Consider the following 20000-nt stretch of genomic DNA (forward strand, 5'->3'; position numbering starts at 1 on the left):
TTTTTTTTAGAGAGTACAGCCCTACATGAAACGATTATTTAGTATACTGTAACCTTAATAGGAACTCTCGTGATTGGCGTTCGTAGCGGAACACTGCAGAGCGTAACCTGCGAGCTGATATACAGGTTCAGTACATCAACCAATGCACGGGCGTTCCCTCTTTAACAACTCTGGTTTCACTACAGTCACGCATAAATCTTTCGCCTTTTACTAAAGATTTCCGTGCAGTGGAACATTCAATGAGTCTATAGACTTATTTCTGAAGTCCTGTTAATTCAGGATATGCGATAATGTGTCAATACATAAACCTTGGTGGCAGCTAGGCACCCGAGTCTAAATATATTGTTTGTTCTAAAAAATATGGAACGCTTCACGAATTTGCGTGTCATCCTTGCGCAGGGGCCATGCTAATCTTCTCTGTATCGTTCCAATTTTAGTATATGTACTGCCGAAGCAGTACGAAAAAGGACGTTGCCATAATGCTGTATATATGTGTTGCTATCTGATGCACACTTTTGCAGGTTCAAATGCGCGCTAAAATGCCCGTATGCGTGTGTTCCGCCTCAGATACTTACCTAGAGGTATTTCGGCCGGCAGTGTATATTCGCTTTCTACGGTCGCAGCGTACTAGGATACGCGAATGAGATGCCGACATCGTTTCAATCGCGTGCAACGGAACAGAAGAGCGCAGCTGTGAATGGTAAATGTTAAACATTGCGACGCACTGTACTAATTTTACCAGTCTATTTTTAGCCACGACGTGTTGTGTTTTCCGAACAAAAGCTGTACGTATACAATAGCTTCACTATTAATAGCGTTTTCCAGCCAATAGCTGTGCGTTTACAATGGCTTCACTATTAAGGTCGGTCATAATATACTAAATAGTTTCCCTGTATAATTCAATGTAAAAGCGCGACAACTTTAAGCGAAAATAAGTGCAACATTTTGCACATAGAGACCCCATAACAATACCTTTTCTTAAAGGCCATTCTAAGCGGAATCGATTTATGCAATACAAAAGGTACGCCATGTTCAAACCAAGCAAGAACTTGACACGAATCAAAATCGACTGTTTTTGCAACTTTTGTTTTCGGCCGTTTCTTAGTGGAATGTAACCTTTTTCAGTGCACTGCTTTACTATAGTCTTCAAGTTTATCATATTTCAGGGATTCAGTAGTGAACACCTATTCATGCCCTACCATTATCTCCGAAAGATAAAACCCGAACGATAGTTTAAAGTGTAAAGCATGCCTTCCTGTCAACTATGATATTTTTTTTAGAGAGTACAGCCCTACATGAAACGATTATTTAGTATACTGTAACCTTAATAGGAACTCTCGTGATTGGCGTTCGTAGCGGAACACTGCAGAGCGTAACCTGCGAGCTGATATACAGGTTCAGTACATCAACAAATGCACGGGCGTTCCCTCTTTAACAACTCTGGTTTCACTACAGTCACGTATAAATCTTTCGCCTTTTACTAAAGATTTCCGTGCAGTGGAACATTCAATGAGTCTATAGACTTATTTCTGAAGTCCTGTTAATTCAGGATATGCGATAATGTGTCAATACATAAACCTTGGTAGCAGCTAGGCATCCGAGTCTAAATATATTGTTTGTTCTAAAAAATATGGAACGCTTCACGAATTTGCGTGTCATCCTTGCGCAGGGGCCATGCTAATCTTCTCTGTATCGTTCCAATTTTAGTATATGTACTGCCGAAGCAGTACGAAAAGGACGTTGCCATAATGCTGTATATATGTGTTGCTATCTGATGCACACTTTTGCAGGTTCAAATGCGCGCTAAAATGCCCGTATGCGTGTGTTCCGCCTCAGATACTTACCTAGAGGTATTCCGGCCGGCAGTGTATATTCGCTTTCTACGGTCGCAGCGTACTAGGATACGCGAATGAGATGCCGACATCGTTTCAATCGCGTGCAACGGAACAGAAGAGCGCAGCTGTGAATGGTAAATGTTAAACATTGCGACGCACTGTACTAATTTTACCAGTCTATTTTTAGCCACGACGTGTTGTGTTTTCCGAACAAAAGCTGTACGTATACAATAGCTTCACTATTAATAGCGTTTTCCAGCCAATAGCTGTGCGTTTACAATGGCTTCACTATTAAGGTCGGTCATAATATACTAAATAGTTTCCCTGTATAATTCAATGTAAAAGCGCGACAACTTTAAGCGAAAATAAGTGCAACATTTTGCACATAGAGACCCCATAACAATACCTTTTCTTAAAGGCCATTCTAAGCGGAATCGATTTATGCAATAAAAAAGATACGCCATGTTCAAACCAAGCAAGAACTTGACACGAATCAAAATCGACTGTTTTTGCAACTTCTGTTTTCGGCCGTTTCTTAGTGGAATGTAACCTTTTTTCAGTGCACTGCTTTACTATAGTCTTCAAGTTTATCATATTTCAGGGATTCAGTAGTGAACACCTATTCATGCCCTACCATTATCTCCGAAAGATAAAACCCGAACGATAGTTTAAAGTGTAAAGCATGCCTTCCTGTCAACTATGATATTTTTTTTAGAGAGTACAGCCCTACATGAAACGATTATTTAGTATACTGTAACCTTAATAGGAACTCTCGTGATTGGCGTTCGTAGCGGAACACTGCAGAGCGTAACCTGCGAGCTGATATACAGGTTCAGTACATCAACCAATGCACGGGCGTTCCCTCTTTAACAACTCTGGTTTCACTACAGTCACGCATAAATCTTTCGCCTTTTACTAAAGATTTCCGTGCAGTGGAACATTCAATGAGTCTATAGACTTATTTCTGAAGTCCTGTTAATTCAGGATATGCGATAATGTGTCAATACATAAACCTTGGTGGCAGCTAGGCACCCGAGTCTAAATATATTGTTTGTTCTAAAAAATATGGAACGCTTCACGAATTTGCGTGTCATCCTTGCGCAGGGGCCATGCTAATCTTCTCTGTATCGTTCCAATTTTAGTATATGTACTGCCGAAGCAGTACGAAAAAGGACGTTGCCATAATGCTGTATATATGTGTTGCTATCTGATGCACACTTTTGCAGGTTCAAATGCGCGCTAAAATGCCCGTATGCGTGTGTTCCGCCTCAGATACTTACCTAGAGGTATTTCGGCCGGCAGTGTATATTCGCTTTCTACGGTCGCAGCGTACTAGGATACGCGAATGAGATGCCGACATCGTTTCAATCGCGTGCAACGGAACAGAAGAGCGCAGCTGTGAATGGTAAATGTTAAACATTGCGACGCACTGTACTAATTTTACCAGTCTATTTTTAGCCACGACGTGTTGTGTTTTCCGAACAAAAGCTGTACGTATACAATAGCTTCACTATTAATAGCGTTTTCCAGCCAATAGCTGTGCGTTTACAATGGCTTCACTATTAAGGTCGGTCATAATATACTAAATAGTTTCCCTGTATAATTCAATGTAAAAGCGCGACAACTTTAAGCGAAAATAAGTGCAACATTTTGCACATAGAGACCCCATAACAATACCTTTTCTTAAAGGCCATTCTAAGCGGAATCGATTTATGCAATACAAAAGGTACGCCATGTTCAAACCAAGCAAGAACTTGACACGAATCAAAATCGACTGTTTTTGCAACTTTTGTTTTCGGCCGTTTCTTAGTGGAATGTAACCTTTTTCAGTGCACTGCTTTACTATAGTCTTCAAGTTTATCATATTTCAGGGATTCAGTAGTGAACACCTATTCATGCCCTACCATTATCTCCGAAAGATAAAACCCGAACGATAGTTTAAAGTGTAAAGCATGCCTTCCTGTCAACTATGATATTTTTTTTAGAGAGTACAGCCCTACATGAAACGATTATTTAGTATACTGTAACCTTAATAGGAACTCTCGTGATTGGCGTTCGTAGCGGAACACTGCAGAGCGTAACCTGCGAGCTGATATACAGGTTCAGTACATCAACAAATGCACGGGCGTTCCCTCTTTAACAACTCTGGTTTCACTACAGTCACGTATAAATCTTTCGCCTTTTACTAAAGATTTCCGTGCAGTGGAACATTCAATGAGTCTATAGACTTATTTCTGAAGTCCTGTTAATTCAGGATATGCGATAATGTGTCAATACATAAACCTTGGTAGCAGCTAGGCATCCGAGTCTAAATATATTGTTTGTTCTAAAAAATATGGAACGCTTCACGAATTTGCGTGTCATCCTTGCGCAGGGGCCATGCTAATCTTCTCTGTATCGTTCCAATTTTAGTATATGTACTGCCGAAGCAGTACGAAAAAGGACGTTGCCATAATGCTGTATATATGTGTTGCTATCTGATGCACACTTTTGCAGGTTCAAATGCGCGCTAAAATGCCCGTATGCGTGTGTTCCGCCTCAGATACTTACCTAGAGGTATTCCGGCCGGCAGTGTATATTCGCTTTCTACGGTCGCAGCGTACTAGGATACGCGAATGAGATGCCGACATCGTTTCAATCGCGTGCAACGGAACAGAAGAGCGCAGCTGTGAATGGTAAATGTTAAACATTGCGACGCACTGTACTAATTTTACCAGTCTATTTTTAGCCACGACGTGTTGTGTTTTCCGAACAAAAGCTGTACGTATACAATAGCTTCACTATTAATAGCGTTTTCCAGCCAATAGCTGTGCGTTTACAATGGCTTCACTATTAAGGTCGGTCATAATATACTAAATAGTTTTCCTGTATAATTCAATGTAAAAGCGCGACAACTTTAAGCGAAAATAAGTGCAACATTTTGCACATAGAGACCCCATAACAATACCTTTTCTTAAAGGCCATTCTAAGCGGAATCGATTTATGCAATAAAAAAGATACGCCATGTTCAAACCAAGCAAGAACTTGACACGAATCAAAATCGACTGTTTTTGCAACTTCTGTTTTCGGCCGTTTCTTAGTGGAATGTAACCTTTTTTAGTGCACTGCTTTACTATAGTCTTCAAGTTTATCATATTTCAGGGATTCAGTAGTGAACACCTATTCATGCCCTACCATTATCTCCGAAAGATAAAACCCGAACGATAGTTTAAAGTGTAAAGCATGCCTTCCTGTCAACTATGATATTTTTTTTAGAGAGTACAGCCCTACATGAAACGATTATTTAGTATACTGTAACCTTAATAGGAACTCTCGTGATTGGCGTTCGTAGCGGAACACTGCAGAGCGTAACCTGCGAGCTGATATACAGGTTCAGTACATCAACCAATGCACGGGCGTTCCCTCTTTAACAACTCTGGTTTCACTACAGTCACGCATAAATCTTTCGCCTTTTACTAAAGATTTCCGTGCAGTGGAACATTCAATGAGTCTATAGACTTATTTCTGAAGTCCTGTTAATTCAGGATATGCGATAATGTGTCAATACATAAACCTTGGTGGCAGCTAGGCACCCGAGTCTAAATATATTGTTTGATCTAAAAAATATGGAACGCTTCACGAATTTGCGTGTCATCCTTGCGCAGGGGCCATGCTAATCTTCTCTGTATCGTTCCAATTTTAGTATATGTACTGCCGAAGCAGTACGAAAAAGGACGTTGCCATAATGCTGTATATATGTGTTGCTATCTGATGCACACTTTTGCAGGTTCAAATGCGCGCTAAAATGCCCGTATGCGTGTGTTCCGCCTCAGATACTTACCTAGAGGTATTTCGGCCGGCAGTGTATATTCGCTTTCTACGGTCGCAGCGTACTAGGATACGCGAATGAGATGCCGACATCGTTTCAATCGCGTGCAACGGAACAGAAGAGCGCAGCTGTGAATGGTAAATGTTAAACATTGCGACGCACTGTACTAATTTTACCAGTCTATTTTTAGCCACGACGTGTTGTGTTTTCCGAACAAAAGCTGTACGTATACAATAGCTTCACTATTAATAGCGTTTTCCAGCCAATAGCTGTGCGTTTACAATGGCTTCACTATTAAGGTCGGTCATAATATACTAAATAGTTTCCCTGTATAATTCAATGTAAAAGCGCGACAACTTTAAGCGAAAATAAGTGCAACATTTTGCACATAGAGACCCCATAACAATACCTTTTCTTAAAGGCCATTCTAAGCGGAATCGATTTATGCAATACAAAAGGTACGCCATGTTCAAACCAAGCAAGAACTTGACACGAATCAAAATCGACTGTTTTTGCAACTTTTGTTTTCGGCCGTTTCTTAGTGGAATGCAACCTTTTTCAGTGCACTGCTTTACTATAGTCTTCAAGTTTATCATATTTCAGGGATTCAGTAGTGAACACCTATTCATGCCCTACCATTATCTCCGAAAGATAAAACCCGAACGATAGTTTAAAGTGTAAAGCATGCCTTCCTGTCAACTATGATATTTTTTTTAGAGAGTACAGCCCTACATGAAACGATTATTTAGTATACTGTAACCTTAATAGGAACTCTCGTGATTGGCGTTCGTAGCGGAACACTGCAGAGCGTAACCTGCGAGCTGATATACAGGTTCAGTACATCAACAAATGCACGGGCGTTCCCTCTTTAACAACTCTGGTTTCACTACAGTCACGTATAAATCTTTCGCCTTTTACTAAAGATTTCCGTGCAGTGGAACATTCAATGAGTCTATAGACTTATTTCTGAAGTCCTGTTAATTCAGGATATGCGATAATGTGTCAATACATAAACCTTGGTAGCAGCTAGGCATCCGAGTCTAAATATATTGTTTGTTCTAAAAAATATGGAACGCTTCACGAATTTGCGTGTCATCCTTGCGCAGGGGCCATGCTAATCTTCTCTGTATCGTTCCAATTTTAGTATATGTACTGCCGAAGCAGTACGAAAAAGGACGTTGCCATAATGCTGTATATATGTGTTGCTATCTGATGCACACTTTTGCAGGTTCAAATGCGCGCTAAAATGCCCGTATGCGTGTGTTCCGCCTCAGATACTTACCTAGAGGTATTCCGGCCGGCAGTGTATATTCGCTTTCTACGGTCGCAGCGTACTAGGATACGCGAATGAGATGCCGACATCGTTTCAATCGCGTGCAACGGAACAGAAGAGCGCAGCTGTGAATGGTAAATGTTAAACATTGCGACGCACTGTACTAATTTTACCAGTCTATTTTTAGCCACGACGTGTTGTGTTTTCCGAACAAAAGCTGTACGTATACAATAGCTTCACTATTAATAGCGTTTTCCAGCCAATAGCTGTGCGTTTACAATGGCTTCACTATTAAGGTCGGTCATAATATACTAAATAGTTTTCCTGTATAATTCAATGTAAAAGCGCGACAACTTTAAGCGAAAATAAGTGCAACATTTTGCACATAGAGACCCCATAACAATACCTTTTCTTAAAGGCCATTCTAAGCGGAATCGATTTATGCAATAAAAAAGATACGCCATGTTCAAACCAAGCAAGAACTTGACACGAATCAAAATCGACTGTTTTTGCAACTTCTGTTTTCGGCCGTTTCTTAGTGGAATGTAACCTTTTTTAGTGCACTGCTTTACTATAGTCTTCAAGTTTATCATATTTCAGGGATTCAGTAGTGAACACCTATTCATGCCCTACCATTATCTCCGAAAGATAAAACCCGAACGATAGTTTAAAGTGTAAAGCATGCCTTCCTGTCAACTATGATATTTTTTTTAGAGAGTACAGCCCTACATGAAACGATTATTTAGTATACTGTAACCTTAATAGGAACTCTCGTGATTGGCGTTCGTAGCGGAACACTGCAGAGCGTAACCTGCGAGCTGATATACAGGTTCAGTACATCAACCAATGCACGGGCGTTCCCTCTTTAACAACTCTGGTTTCACTACAGTCACGCATAAATCTTTCGCCTTTTACTAAAGATTTCCGTGCAGTGGAACATTCAATGAGTCTATAGACTTATTTCTGAAGTCCTGTTAATTCAGGATATGCGATAATGTGTCAATACATAAACCTTGGTGGCAGCTAGGCACCCGAGTCTAAATATATTGTTTGTTCTAAAAAATATGGAACGCTTCACGAATTTGCGTGTCATCCTTGCGCAGGGGCCATGCTAATCTTCTCTGTATCGTTCCAATTTTAGTATATGTACTGCCGAAGCAGTACGAAAAAGGACGTTGCCATAATGCTGTATATATGTGTTGCTATCTGATGCACACTTTTGCAGGTTCAAATGCGCGCTAAAATGCCCGTATGCGTGTGTTCCGCCTCAGATACTTACCTAGAGGTATTTCGGCCGGCAGTGTATATTCGCTTTCTACGGTCGCAGCGTACTAGGATACGCGAATGAGATGCCGACATCGTTTCAATCGCGTGCAACGGAACAGAAGAGCGCAGCTGTGAATGGTAAATGTTAAACATTGCGACGCACTGTACTAATTTTACCAGTCTATTTTTAGCCACGACGTGTTGTGTTTTCCGAACAAAAGCTGTACGTATACAATAGCTTCACTATTAATAGCGTTTTCCAGCCAATAGCTGTGCGTTTACAATGGCTTCACTATTAAGGTCGGTCATAATATACTAAATAGTTTCCCTGTATAATTCAATGTAAAAGCGCGACAACTTTAAGCGAAAATAAGTGCAACATTTTGCACATAGAGACCCCATAACAATACCTTTTCTTAAAGGCCATTCTAAGCGGAATCGATTTATGCAATACAAAAGGTACGCCATGTTCAAACCAAGCAAGAACTTGACACGAATCAAAATCGACTGTTTTTGCAACTTTTGTTTTCGGCCGTTTCTTAGTGGAATGTAACCTTTTTCAGTGCACTGCTTTACTATAGTCTTCAAGTTTATCATATTTCAGGGATTCAGTAGTGAACACCTATTCATGCCCTACCATTATCTCCGAAAGATAAAACCCGAACGATAGTTTAAAGTGTAAAGCATGCCTTCCTGTCAACTATGATATTTTTTTAGAGAGTACAGCCCTACATGAAACGATTATTTAGTATACTGTAACCTTAATAGGAACTCTCGTGATTGGCGTTCGTAGCGGAACACTGCAGAGCGTAACCTGCGAGCTGATATACAGGTTCAGTACATCAATCAATGCACGGGCGTTCCCTCTTTAACAACTCTGGTTTCACTACAGTCACGAAAAAATCTTTCGCCTTTTACTAAAGATTTCCGTTATTATTAACATTCGTTAACGACAAGGTCATAGCTGATATTTTTGAAAAATTTGGAACTGTTATGTCGGTCGAATATGATTCTTTGAAAATAGGAGATTTTAGTACCCACTCTGGGGTGCGTGTGGTCACGGTGGAGTGTGACAGAGTTCAGCAGGAGTCCATTCCACACATAATTCAATTTGAGTGTGGCACAAGGGCCTTGATTACCATGAGGGGACGGCAGCCCCTTTGTCTCTATTGCCAAGAGGTTGGGCACGTCCGAAACACTTGCCCCCAAAATATCAATGCCATTTTTAAAGAAAAAGTAAGTGTTTCAGAAAACAACAAGGACAATACACCAGAGAAAAAGACAGACGGAGAGAAACAGACAGATGGTGAGAAACGAAAGGAAACAGAAAAGCATACAGACCAACCAGAACAGAAGAAGATTGATGACGAGGGCTTTGAGACGGTGGGGAGTAAGAAGAAAGGAAAGAGCCAGGGAAGAAAGAAAAATGGAGAGAATATACAAGAAATGGATGTAGAAACAGAGGTAAGGGGCTCAAAAAGAGGGAGGAAAGCAGATAGTAATGAGGACATGACCCCTATGCCTAAGAACAAGTTCAAAGTTTTAGATATAGACCCAGATGATTTGGAAGAACACCCACTAGTTATTGATTTAGATTCCCAAGATCTTGTTATGACCCCTGCTGAATAAACTCCCTTTTTACAAAATATAATAACAATTTCATAAACCCCTTTTTACAAATACCAATAACTGTTTACAATCAATGTTTAATATTACCTAGTGTAAATAGTTCATTTGTATGTATATTTACCATTATATTTTATGTCTTAAAATATAATGTTGGCTTATATACCGAGCACACAGACAATCTGTGTGTCCGATATATTAGCATATTTAACAGTTCATGTCTTCACATTGTATATAGTATACTTTTTGTTATAAAATACAGCATATGTGTAAATAAAATCTATGTAAATAGTATGTATATATATGCAATTAAAAACTATTACTTTAAAATCTTATATAACATAAATGCATTTTTTATTTTATATAAACGTATAAAGAACGTTCATATGCCAGTGTGTGTAAACACTTTTCACCGTTATGTATACTCAATCCATATCTATTATAAAACACCTTTTTTAAACACAATACACAGCAACAATATATCTTTAATCCTTTTCCAATATCCTCGTGGTAAATATGAGCACATCTATCTTTTTCCAACATTACTTCGGTACGTAGTATATTCATTACAGCGAGTTTACAAAATCGTTGGCCGAGTCTCTTTTCTACCTGGTTTAAATCTTTTAAACGCTATTATCGGTTTTTCTATCCTAACACTAAATCATGGACGTCGCCATTTTTTCTTTTAACTACAACCTGAGTTATAAACTAGAACATGGAGTTAAAAATAGAAACTATAAATATTAACGGATTTCGATCCACAAAAAAACAAACCTTCATTAAAGATTACATTTTAATTAATAAAATAAATATATTATGCATACAAGAAACCCATGTAGATAATTACAAAATGTCGAAACAAATAGAAACTTTAATATCAAAAGAATACTTTTATGTATGGAATTTTTCTAATAACCTTTCTTGCGGATGTTGTATAATCGTAAATGATACGAATATTAAATGTTCTAAATTTCAAATTGATTTTGATGGTCGTTTCATTTCCTTAGATATACAATACTTAAATGATTATTTTAAAATTTGTAATATTTATGCACCGAATAAACCAGGTGACAGAAATATTTTTTTTTGAATCAATTAAACATTATTTAGTGTCATCAAACAAATTAATTATTTTAGGAGACTTTAACTTCATTTTAAACCCACTCTTAGATAAAATAGGAGGTACATTTATTGATACAATAAAAGGTTGTAAAGTTTTCAAACAAATAGTTGAAACATTTAAATTAACAGATATTTATAGACAACTTAATCCAGATAAAGTAATAACAACTTGGGGTAGGAAATGTTTAACAGAATCTATTTCATGTCGTTTAGACAGAATTTATATTGAAAAGTCACTTATTGAACAATGTAAAAACGTAGATATTATTCCATGTCCATTTTCAGATCATGATTTTGTTAGTTTAACTATAAATTTTGAAAATAATAATACATTTAATAGCATAAACATTGGTAAATCATACTGGAAATTAAACAATTCAATTTTTGAAGATGAAGATTTTGTCTCTGCTTTTGAATATTATTTTAAAATTATCAGTAGAACTGAAAATATAACTTTAGAGTGGTGGGACATTTTAAAAACACAAATTAAAGATTTCTGTATTGATTATAGCAAGTCAAAAAATAAAAAATCTTTTGACGAAATCAAAAAACTAGTTAAACAATATAAACATTGTATTGATATTTCGGAAAAAATCGATATTAAAGATAAATTAAATAAACTTCAAGACAATTTATATAAAGGGGCATATATAAGAAGTAAAATACATATTTTAAATAATAATGAAAACTCTAGTACATTTTATCATAACAAGGAATTTAAAAATGGTAATAACAAAATTATACACCATATTATTGATGGTGGAGTTGATAAAAAATCAACTGATGACATTTTAAATTCATTTAAAACATTTTATAAAGAACTGTATACGGAAGAGCAAGTAGATGCATCATTTAATGATAACTTTTTAAATAATTTACCTCAAGTATCAAAGGATGATAATACTATGTTAAATAGCCCCTTATCATTAGATGAAATTAAATTAGCTTTAAAAGATATGGATCACACTAAAAGTCCAGGTAGTGATGGTTTAACTTCCTTTATTTACATTAAATTCTTCCATTTATTTGGCAATATTTTATTACAATTATACAATACATGTTTTGATTTAGGCCATATGTCTGAATCACAAAAAATATCTTATATTACATTATTATGCAAAGATCCAAATAATAAAACATCAGTTAAAAATTATAGACCTATTTCTCTTTTAAATATTGATAGAAAAATTTTATCAAAAATATTAGCAAATAGATTAGGTAAGGTTTTAGACTCGATCATTGGTATTTCTCAAACATGTTCTGTTCCAGGTCGTTCTATTTTTGACAATGTACATTTAATTAGAAACATTATTGATTATGTTGAGCAAAAGAATATAAATGCTTGCTTTATTTGTCTAGACCAGGAAAAGGCGTTCGACAGAGTTTCATGGTCCTACCTTTATGATACACTTGTTTCATTTGGTTTTTCAGATACATTCATAACTTGGATTAAAATTTTATATAAGGATATTAAATCGTCTGTAATTGTTAATGGTCATATATCTGATCCTTTCTCATTATTTCGTTCTGTTCGTCAAGGTTGTTCATTATCACCTCTTTTATATGTACTTTGTCTTGAACCATTTGCTAAAATAATTCAAGATGATAACAATATAAATGGTATACAGACACCAGGAAATAAATTTCATGTTAAAATGTCTTTATATGCCGATGATAATACATCGGTATTAACAGATGACAAATCTATGTTTCATTTCTTTCGTCATGTTTCTGATTTTCAAAAAGTTTCAGGTTCTAAAATAAATTATAATAAAAGTTGTGGATTGTTTTTAGGTAAGTGGAAAAGCAGGTCTGACCATCCATTTGGTATATCATGGGTAAAAAATGTTAAATTACTTGGATATAAATTTGGCTATGATTTAACTGATGATGATATGTTCAATGAATCTTATATTAATTTCTCAAATACATTAAATTTGTGGTGTAATAAATGTTAATCTTTTAAAGGTAAAAGTTCTGTTTTAAATACATATGTGCTATCAAAAATTCTTTATTTTGTTCAATGTCAAACAATTCCGAGTCACTATATTAATATGATACAAAAAAGTTGTTTTAAGTTTATATGGGGCAGTGTTTACGAACCAATAGCTCGAAAAACATTATTTTTAGACTTCACTTTAGGTGGCCTTCGGGTACCTAATGTTCAACAAAGAATTAATGCATTTTATTTATCACATTTATTTAAACTGTTAAATGATTATAAATCTCCTTGGGTATATTTTACAAGGTATTGGATAGGTATGCAACTTAGAAAATTTAATCCTTCATTACATAGTAACAGTGAACCCCACAGTGAATTTGTTCCTTCTTTTTATGTTGAATGTTTAAGGGTATTTCGTAAATTTATAAAGGATGTTCAAACTGAAAATTTTAAACAGTGGTCTGTAAAAGAAATATATACATTTTTAATAAATCCAAATAATGAATATATTCCAAAATGTAATAAAGAATTTCCATTAATTGATTTTAAAAATACATTTAGAAATATATTTTCCATGGCAGTTGATCCTGTGTGTAGGAATACTTGTTTTAGGTTAGCGCATTCTGTTGTGTATGTAAATAAATATTTATACGATAAAAAGTTTAACCATGCAAAAAAGAAATGTACTTTTTGTAATTGTGACGAAACTGCCCAACATTTATTTATAGATTGTTTGTTTACCTCCCCTTTAAACAAAACTGTTTTATATTTAATTGATATACTTACGATTGAAAACATTAATATTAATCCTAAATGGTTCCATTTTTTTGATGTAAAAAATGTTGGAAGTATTGAATTAAAATATGTATATTTAATATTTTTGTCAGAATCAAGACATATTATTTGGACATGTAGGAATTCCGTCAAACATGAAAAAATATTATTATCTCCCTTAGACTTAATTATTAAATTTATAAATAGAATAAAATATAGAATTACATTAGATTTTCATCGCTTAACACAGGATTTCTTTTATTTATATTGGGGTGGATTATGTCACACAACCAATGAAAATATTGTTTTTCATAGAGAACTTGATTACCAAAATTACTTAACATATTTATAATATTTTACTTGTTTTCTGCTGTTGCGTTTTCTCTCTGATTTCAGGATGACAGCAGCGAGGATGTGGGGAGCCGGTGCTCGGGTTGTCATCCTGGGTCAGAGAGAGAGAACAACAAAGTGATACAGTGTTTTGTGTCATTTGTGTGATGAGTTTTTGTATTGATGTATTTATATATGTATCATCACTGTTATCATCAATGTTCCTATGAATCATTTCAATCATATATCATATACTGTGTAACCCGGTCATGGGCTCATCTCATTTCATTCATTGAATTTCATTATCACTCATGTTTCATCACTATGTATATACGCTATACCATTGCCTCATTTACATTCATGTAGGACATAGGAACACTGTACTAACCTTTCTTGCGTATTGAGTTTCATTTCAAAAAATATATTTCATATTATACATGCTTTTTCACACTTGTTCAGGCTTAACTGGATGGTGGGGTTGAGGCGGGTGAGTAGTTGTACCGAAGGCTGTCACGTGCCTCAACTCCATCATCCAGGGCAGCTGTAGACTATATATCATGATCCTGGCGGACCATCACAGGAAGTGCCCGTGCATGACCTGAGGTGGTTCGCTGGGAACCACATTTTATTTCATTATAGTTTTTTCATTTAAATGTACAACCTTATATGTTTCTTTTCGTTATTCTTTACAATTAATAAGGAAGTGTGGATACATTACTCGTTTTATAATCAAGGATATAAACTCAATACACAATACTAATAAAGACCCGCTTAAATTTAAGATGGTGACTTTTATTTGTTAAAAGCTATCATTGTGTTCTGTTTTACAATAACATCATATAAATTTTACAATAAAATCATATAATCGTGCAGATGTGAACAAAGACTGAATATTAATTAAACGTGCAGACGTGCAAAAGACTGTTTGTAAATTGTGAAAAACATAATTTTGTTTCTTATAACTTTGTTAATCTTGTTAAATATTATAATAAGTCACCATACATTTGTTATTTCACATTTAGTTCTTTTAGCGGGTACCTGGGGCAATCTACACCCCAGGGTACGTCATGAATAAAGTTTTATGAAAAAGAAAAAAAAAAAAAAATCTTTCGCCTTTTACTAAAGATTTCCGAACTTTAAGAATGATGACGGTATTGCATATGCCAGCGTTGACAGGAGATTCTTTACGGACGGAGTCGATGGAGAGGACAGTGAAAGCACAAGGGAAACGAGGATGCAGTATGCAGGGAGTTGTAAACGTTTTAATGAAGAATGGCGTATCTGATACTGACATCGAATGGCTGGCGTCTGGACCTCCCGGATCTTCACAGTACGATGTGACCTTCAAGACAAAAGATAAGTGTATCTCGTTTTTAAATAGAATACAAATGCAATCATCTGTGTCTCACCAAGGAGTACAATACAGATTTGTAAAGTATGGAAAGCAAATTGTATCGTGTAGAATTCATTGGCTGCCGGCATTCGTTAACGACAAGGTCATAGCTGATATTTTTGAAAAATTTGGAACTGTTATGTCGGTCGAATATGATTCTTTGAAAATAGGAGATTTTAGTACCCACTCTGGGGTGCGTGTGGTCACGGTGGAGTGTGACAGAGTTCAGCAGGAGTCCATTCCACACATAATTCAATTTGAGTGTGGCACAAGGGCCTTGATTACCATGAGGGGACGGCAGCCCCTTTGTCTCTATTGCCAAGAGGTTGGGCACGTCCGAAACACTTGCCCCCAAAATATCAATGCCATTTTTAAAGAAAAAGTAAGTGTTTCAGAAAACAACAAGGACAATACACCAGAGAAAAAGACAGACGGAGAGAAACAGACAGATGGTGAGAAACGAAAGGAAACAGAAAAGCATACAGACCAACCAGAACAGAAGAAGATTGATGACGAGGGCTTTGAGACGGTGGGGAGTAAGAAGAAAGGAAAGAGCCAGGGAAGAAAGAAAAATGGAGAGAATATACAAGAAATGGATGTAGAAACAGAGGTAAGGGGCTCAAAAAGAGGGAGGAAAGCAGATAGCAATGAGGACATGACCCCTATGCCTAAGAACAAGTTCAAAGTTTTAGATATAGACCCAGATGATTTGGAAGAACACCCACTAGTTATTGATTTAGATTCCCAAGATCTTGTTATGACCCCTGCTGAATAAACTCCCTTTTTACAAAATATAATAACAATTTCATAAACCCCTTTTTACAAATACCAATAACTGTTTACAATCAATGTTTAATATTACCTAGTGTAAATAGTTCATTTGTATGTATATTTACCATTATATTTTATGTCTTAAAATATAATGTTGGCTTATATACCGAGCACACAGACAATCTGTGTGTCCGATATATTAGCATATTTAACAGTTCATGTCTTCACATTATATATAGTATACTTTTTGTTATAAAATACAGCATATGTATAAATAAAATCTATGTAAATAGTATGTATATATATGCAATTAAAAACTATTACTTTAAAATCTTATATAACATAAATGCATTTTTTATTTTGTATAAACGTATAAAGGACGTTCATATGCCAGTGTGTGTAAACACTTTTCACCGTTATGTATACTCAATCCATATCTATTATAAAACACCTTTTTTAAACACAATACACAGCAACAATATATCTTTAATCCTTTTCCAATATCCTCGTGGTAAATATGAGCACATCTATCTTTTTCCAACATTACTTCGGTACGTAGTATATTCATTACAGCGAGTTTACAAAATCGTTGGCCGAGTCTCTTTTCTACCTGGTTTAAATCTTTTAAACGCTATTATCGGTTTTTCTATCCTAACACTAAATCATGGACGTCGCCATTTTTTCTTTTAACTACAACCTGAGTTATAAACTAGAACATGGAGTTAAAAATAGAAACTATAAATATTAACGGATTTCGATCCACAAAAAAACAAACCTTCATTAAAGATTACATTTTAATTAATAAAATTAATATATTATGCATACAAGAAACCCATGTAGATAATTACAAAATGTCGAAACAAATAGAAACTTTAATATCAAAAGAATACTTTTATGTATGGAATTTTTCTAATAACCTTTCTTGCGGATGTTGTATAATCGTAAATGATACGAATATTAAATGTTCTAAATTTCAAATTGATTTTGATGGTCGTTTCATTTCCTTAGATATACAATACTTAAATGATTATTTTAAAATTTGTAATATTTATGCACCGAATAAACCAGGTGACAGAAATATTTTTTTTGAATCAATTAAACATTATTTAGTGTCATCAAACAAATTAATTATTTTAGGAGACTTTAACTTCATTTTAAACCCACTCTTAGATAAAATAGGAGGTACATTTATTGATACAATAAAAGGTTGTAAAGTTTTCAAACAAATAGTTGAAACATTTAAATTAACAGATATTTATAGACAACTTAATCCAGATAAAGTAATAACAACTTGGGGTAGGAAATGTTTAACAGAATCTATTTCATGTCGTTTAGACAGAATTTATATTGAAAAGTCACTTATTGAACAATGTAAAAACGTAGATATTATTCCATGTCCATTTTCAGATCATGATTTTGTTAGTTTAACTATAAATTTTGAAAATAATAATACATTTAATAGCATAAACATTGGTAAATCATACTGGAAATTAAACAATTCAATTTTTGAAGATGAAGATTTTGTCTCTGCTTTTGAATATTATTTTAAAATTATCAGTAGAACTGAAAATATAACTTTAGAGTGGTGGGACATTTTAAAAACACAAATTAAAGATTTCTGTATTGATTATAGCAAGTCAAAAAATAAAAAATCTTTTGACGAAATCAAAAAACTAGTTAAACAATATAAACATTGTATTGATATTTCGGAAAAAATCGATATTAAAGATAAATTAAATAAACTTCAAGACAATTTATATAAAGGGGCATATATAAGAAGTAAAATACATATTTTAAATAATAATGAAAACTCTAGTACATTTTATCATAACAAGGAATTTAAAAATGGTAATAACAAAATTATACACCATATTATTGATGGTGGAGTTGATAAAAAATCAACTGATGACATTTTAAATTCATTTAAAACATTTTATAAAGAACTGTATACGGAAGAGCAAGTAGATGCATCATTTAATGATAAATTTTTTAATAATTTACCTCAAGTATCAAAGGATGATAATACTATGTTAAATAGCCCCTTATCATTAGATGAAATTAAATTAGCTTTAAAAGATATGGATCACACTAAAAGTCCAGGTAGTGATGGTTTAACTTCCTTTATTTACATTAAATTCTTCCATTTATTTGGCAATATTTTATTACAATTATACAATACATGTTTTGATTTAGGCCATATGTCTGAATCACAAAAAATATCTTATATTACATTATTATGCAAAGATCCAAATAATAAAACATCAGTTAAAAATTATAGACCTATTTCTCTTTTAAATATTGATAGAAAAATTTTATCAAAAATATTAGCAAATAGATTAGGTAAGGTTTTAGACTCGATCATTGGTATTTCTCAAACATGTTCTGTTCCAGGTCGTTCTATTTTTGACAATGTACATTTAATTAGAAACATTATTGATTATGTTGAGCAAAAGAATATAAATGCTTGCTTTATTTGTCTAGACCAGGAAAAGGCGTTCGACAGAGTTTCATGGTCCTACCTTTATGATACACTTGTTTCATTTGGTTTTTCAGATACATTCATAACTTGGATTAAAATTTTATATAAGGATATTAAATCGTCTGTAATTGTTAATGGTCATATATCTGATCCTTTCTCATTATTTCGTTCTGTTCGTCAAGGTTGTTCATTATCACCTCTTTTATATGTACTTTGTCTTGAACCATTTGCTAAAATAATTCAAGATGATAACAATATAAATGGTATACAGACACCAGGAAATAAATTTCATGTTAAAATGTCTTTATATGCCGATGATAATACATCGGTATTAACAGATGACAAATCTATGTTTCATTTCTTTCGTCATGTTTCTGATTTTCAAAAAGTTTCAGGTTCTAAAATAAATTATAATAAAAGTTGTGGATTGTTTTTAGGTAAGTGGAAAAGCAGGTCTGACCATCCATTTGGTATATCATGGGTAAAAAATGTTAAATTACTTGGATATAAATTTGGCTATGATTTAACTGATGATGATATGTTCAATGAATCTTATATTAATTTCTCAAATACATTAAATTTGTGGTGTAATAAATGTAAATCTTTTAAAGGTAAAAGTTCTGTTTTAAATACATATGTGCTATCAAAAATTCTTTATTTTGTTCAATGTCAAACAATTCCGAGTCACTATATTAATATGATACAAAAAAGTTGTTTTAAGTTTATATGGGGCAGTGTTTACGAACCAATAGCTCGAAAAACATTATTTTTAGACTTCACTTTAGGTGGCCTTCGGGTACCTAATGTTCAACAAAGAATTAATGCATTTTATTTATCACATTTATTTAAACTGTTAAATGATTATAAATCTCCTTGGGTATATTTTACAAGGTATTGGATAGGTATGCAACTTAGAAAATTTAATCCTTCATTACATAGTAACAGTGAACCCCACAGTGAATTTGTTCCTTCTTTTTATGTTGAATGTTTAAGGGTATTTCGTAAATTTATAAAGGATGTTCAAACTGAAAATTTTAAACAGTGGTCTGTAAAAGAAATATATACATTTTTAATAAATCCAAATAATGAATATATTCCAAAATGTAATAAAGAATTTCCATTAATTGATTTTAAAAATACATTTAGAAATATATTTTCCATGGCAGTTGATCCTGTGTGTAGGAATACTTGTTTTAGGTTAGCGCATTCTGTTGTGTATGTAAATAAATATTTATACGATAAAAAGTTTAACCATGCAAAAAAGAAATGTACTTTTTGTAATTGTGACGAAACTGCCCAACATTTATTTATAGATTGTTTGTTTACCTCCCCTTTAAACAAAACTGTTTTATATTTAATTGATATACTTACGATTGAAAAC

General features: G+C 34.2%; 2 protein-coding genes and 15 non-coding genes across 19 annotated transcripts in view; 10 read left to right on the plus strand and 7 right to left on the minus strand.

Annotated features, from left to right (window-relative positions):
- Window positions 1-165: 165 nt before the first annotated feature.
- LOC127832908 (U5 spliceosomal RNA) lies at window positions 166-282 on the plus strand. The gene has a single exon (XR_008027244.1). It is a non-coding gene; the product is annotated as a U5 spliceosomal RNA (small nuclear RNA).
- A 72-nt stretch (window positions 283-354) lies between these two features.
- LOC127832765 (U6 spliceosomal RNA) lies at window positions 355-460 on the minus strand. The gene has a single exon (XR_008027118.1). It is a non-coding gene; the product is annotated as a U6 spliceosomal RNA (small nuclear RNA).
- A 975-nt stretch (window positions 461-1435) lies between these two features.
- On the plus strand, window positions 1436-1552 carry LOC127832902 (U5 spliceosomal RNA). Its single transcript, XR_008027238.1, has one exon. It is a non-coding gene; the product is annotated as a U5 spliceosomal RNA (small nuclear RNA).
- A 72-nt stretch (window positions 1553-1624) lies between these two features.
- Window positions 1625-1730, minus strand: LOC127832766 (U6 spliceosomal RNA). Its single transcript, XR_008027119.1, has one exon. It is a non-coding gene; the product is annotated as a U6 spliceosomal RNA (small nuclear RNA).
- Window positions 1731-2705: 975 nt separating this feature from the next.
- On the plus strand, window positions 2706-2822 carry LOC127832910 (U5 spliceosomal RNA). The gene has a single exon (XR_008027246.1). It is a non-coding gene; the product is annotated as a U5 spliceosomal RNA (small nuclear RNA).
- A 72-nt stretch (window positions 2823-2894) lies between these two features.
- Window positions 2895-3000, minus strand: LOC127832767 (U6 spliceosomal RNA). Its single transcript, XR_008027120.1, has one exon. It is a non-coding gene; the product is annotated as a U6 spliceosomal RNA (small nuclear RNA).
- Window positions 3001-3975: 975 nt separating this feature from the next.
- LOC127832903 (U5 spliceosomal RNA) lies at window positions 3976-4092 on the plus strand. Its single transcript, XR_008027239.1, has one exon. It is a non-coding gene; the product is annotated as a U5 spliceosomal RNA (small nuclear RNA).
- Window positions 4093-4164: 72 nt separating this feature from the next.
- On the minus strand, window positions 4165-4270 carry LOC127832768 (U6 spliceosomal RNA). Its single transcript, XR_008027121.1, has one exon. It is a non-coding gene; the product is annotated as a U6 spliceosomal RNA (small nuclear RNA).
- Window positions 4271-5245: 975 nt separating this feature from the next.
- Window positions 5246-5362, plus strand: LOC127832911 (U5 spliceosomal RNA). The gene has a single exon (XR_008027247.1). It is a non-coding gene; the product is annotated as a U5 spliceosomal RNA (small nuclear RNA).
- A 72-nt stretch (window positions 5363-5434) lies between these two features.
- On the minus strand, window positions 5435-5540 carry LOC127832769 (U6 spliceosomal RNA). The gene has a single exon (XR_008027122.1). It is a non-coding gene; the product is annotated as a U6 spliceosomal RNA (small nuclear RNA).
- Window positions 5541-6515: 975 nt separating this feature from the next.
- On the plus strand, window positions 6516-6632 carry LOC127832904 (U5 spliceosomal RNA). Its single transcript, XR_008027240.1, has one exon. It is a non-coding gene; the product is annotated as a U5 spliceosomal RNA (small nuclear RNA).
- A 72-nt stretch (window positions 6633-6704) lies between these two features.
- On the minus strand, window positions 6705-6810 carry LOC127832770 (U6 spliceosomal RNA). The gene has a single exon (XR_008027123.1). It is a non-coding gene; the product is annotated as a U6 spliceosomal RNA (small nuclear RNA).
- A 975-nt stretch (window positions 6811-7785) lies between these two features.
- On the plus strand, window positions 7786-7902 carry LOC127832912 (U5 spliceosomal RNA). Its single transcript, XR_008027248.1, has one exon. It is a non-coding gene; the product is annotated as a U5 spliceosomal RNA (small nuclear RNA).
- Window positions 7903-7974: 72 nt separating this feature from the next.
- LOC127832772 (U6 spliceosomal RNA) lies at window positions 7975-8080 on the minus strand. Its single transcript, XR_008027125.1, has one exon. It is a non-coding gene; the product is annotated as a U6 spliceosomal RNA (small nuclear RNA).
- A 975-nt stretch (window positions 8081-9055) lies between these two features.
- Window positions 9056-9175, plus strand: LOC127832752 (U5 spliceosomal RNA). The gene has a single exon (XR_008027110.1). It is a non-coding gene; the product is annotated as a U5 spliceosomal RNA (small nuclear RNA).
- LOC127881195 (uncharacterized) lies at window positions 9176-14657 on the plus strand. The gene is made up of 2 exons (XM_052428902.1): window positions 9176-9646; window positions 14043-14657. The coding sequence occupies exons 1-2, from the start codon at window positions 9176-9178 to the stop codon at window positions 14142-14144; spliced, it is 573 nt and encodes a 190-aa protein (XP_052284862.1). The 3' UTR covers window positions 14145-14657.
- A 461-nt stretch (window positions 14658-15118) lies between these two features.
- LOC127881193 (uncharacterized) overlaps window positions 15119-20000 on the plus strand; it is a 5395-nt gene continuing 513 nt past the window's right edge. The window contains exons 1-2 of one of the 3 annotated variants that reach the window (XM_052428900.1): window positions 15119-15979; window positions 19057-19336. In XM_052428900.1, coding sequence (XP_052284860.1) covers window positions 15119-15979; window positions 19057-19104 — 909 coding nt within the window. In that variant the 3' untranslated portion in view covers window positions 19105-19336. Of the gene's footprint in view, window positions 15980-19056 lie in introns of all 3 variants that reach the window. The other 2 variants (XM_052428898.1, XM_052428899.1) reach the window with 2 other exon arrangements.

The sequence above is a fragment of the Dreissena polymorpha genome, chromosome 5, assembly GCF_020536995.1.
Source record: "Dreissena polymorpha isolate Duluth1 chromosome 5, UMN_Dpol_1.0, whole genome shotgun sequence".
NCBI lineage: Eukaryota > Metazoa > Mollusca > Bivalvia > Myida > Dreissenidae > Dreissena > Dreissena polymorpha.

Bases quoted from the DNA above. Each gene is read 5' to 3' on its own strand.
- LOC127881195 (XM_052428902.1), top strand. From the start codon at position 9,176: ATGTCGGTCGAATATGATTCTTTGAAAATAGGAGATTTTAGTACCCAC. The intron at 9,647-14,042 runs GTAAGGGGCTCA...CTCTGATTTCAG, and splicing joins AAATGGATGTAGAAACAGAG to GATGACAGCAGCGAGGATGT.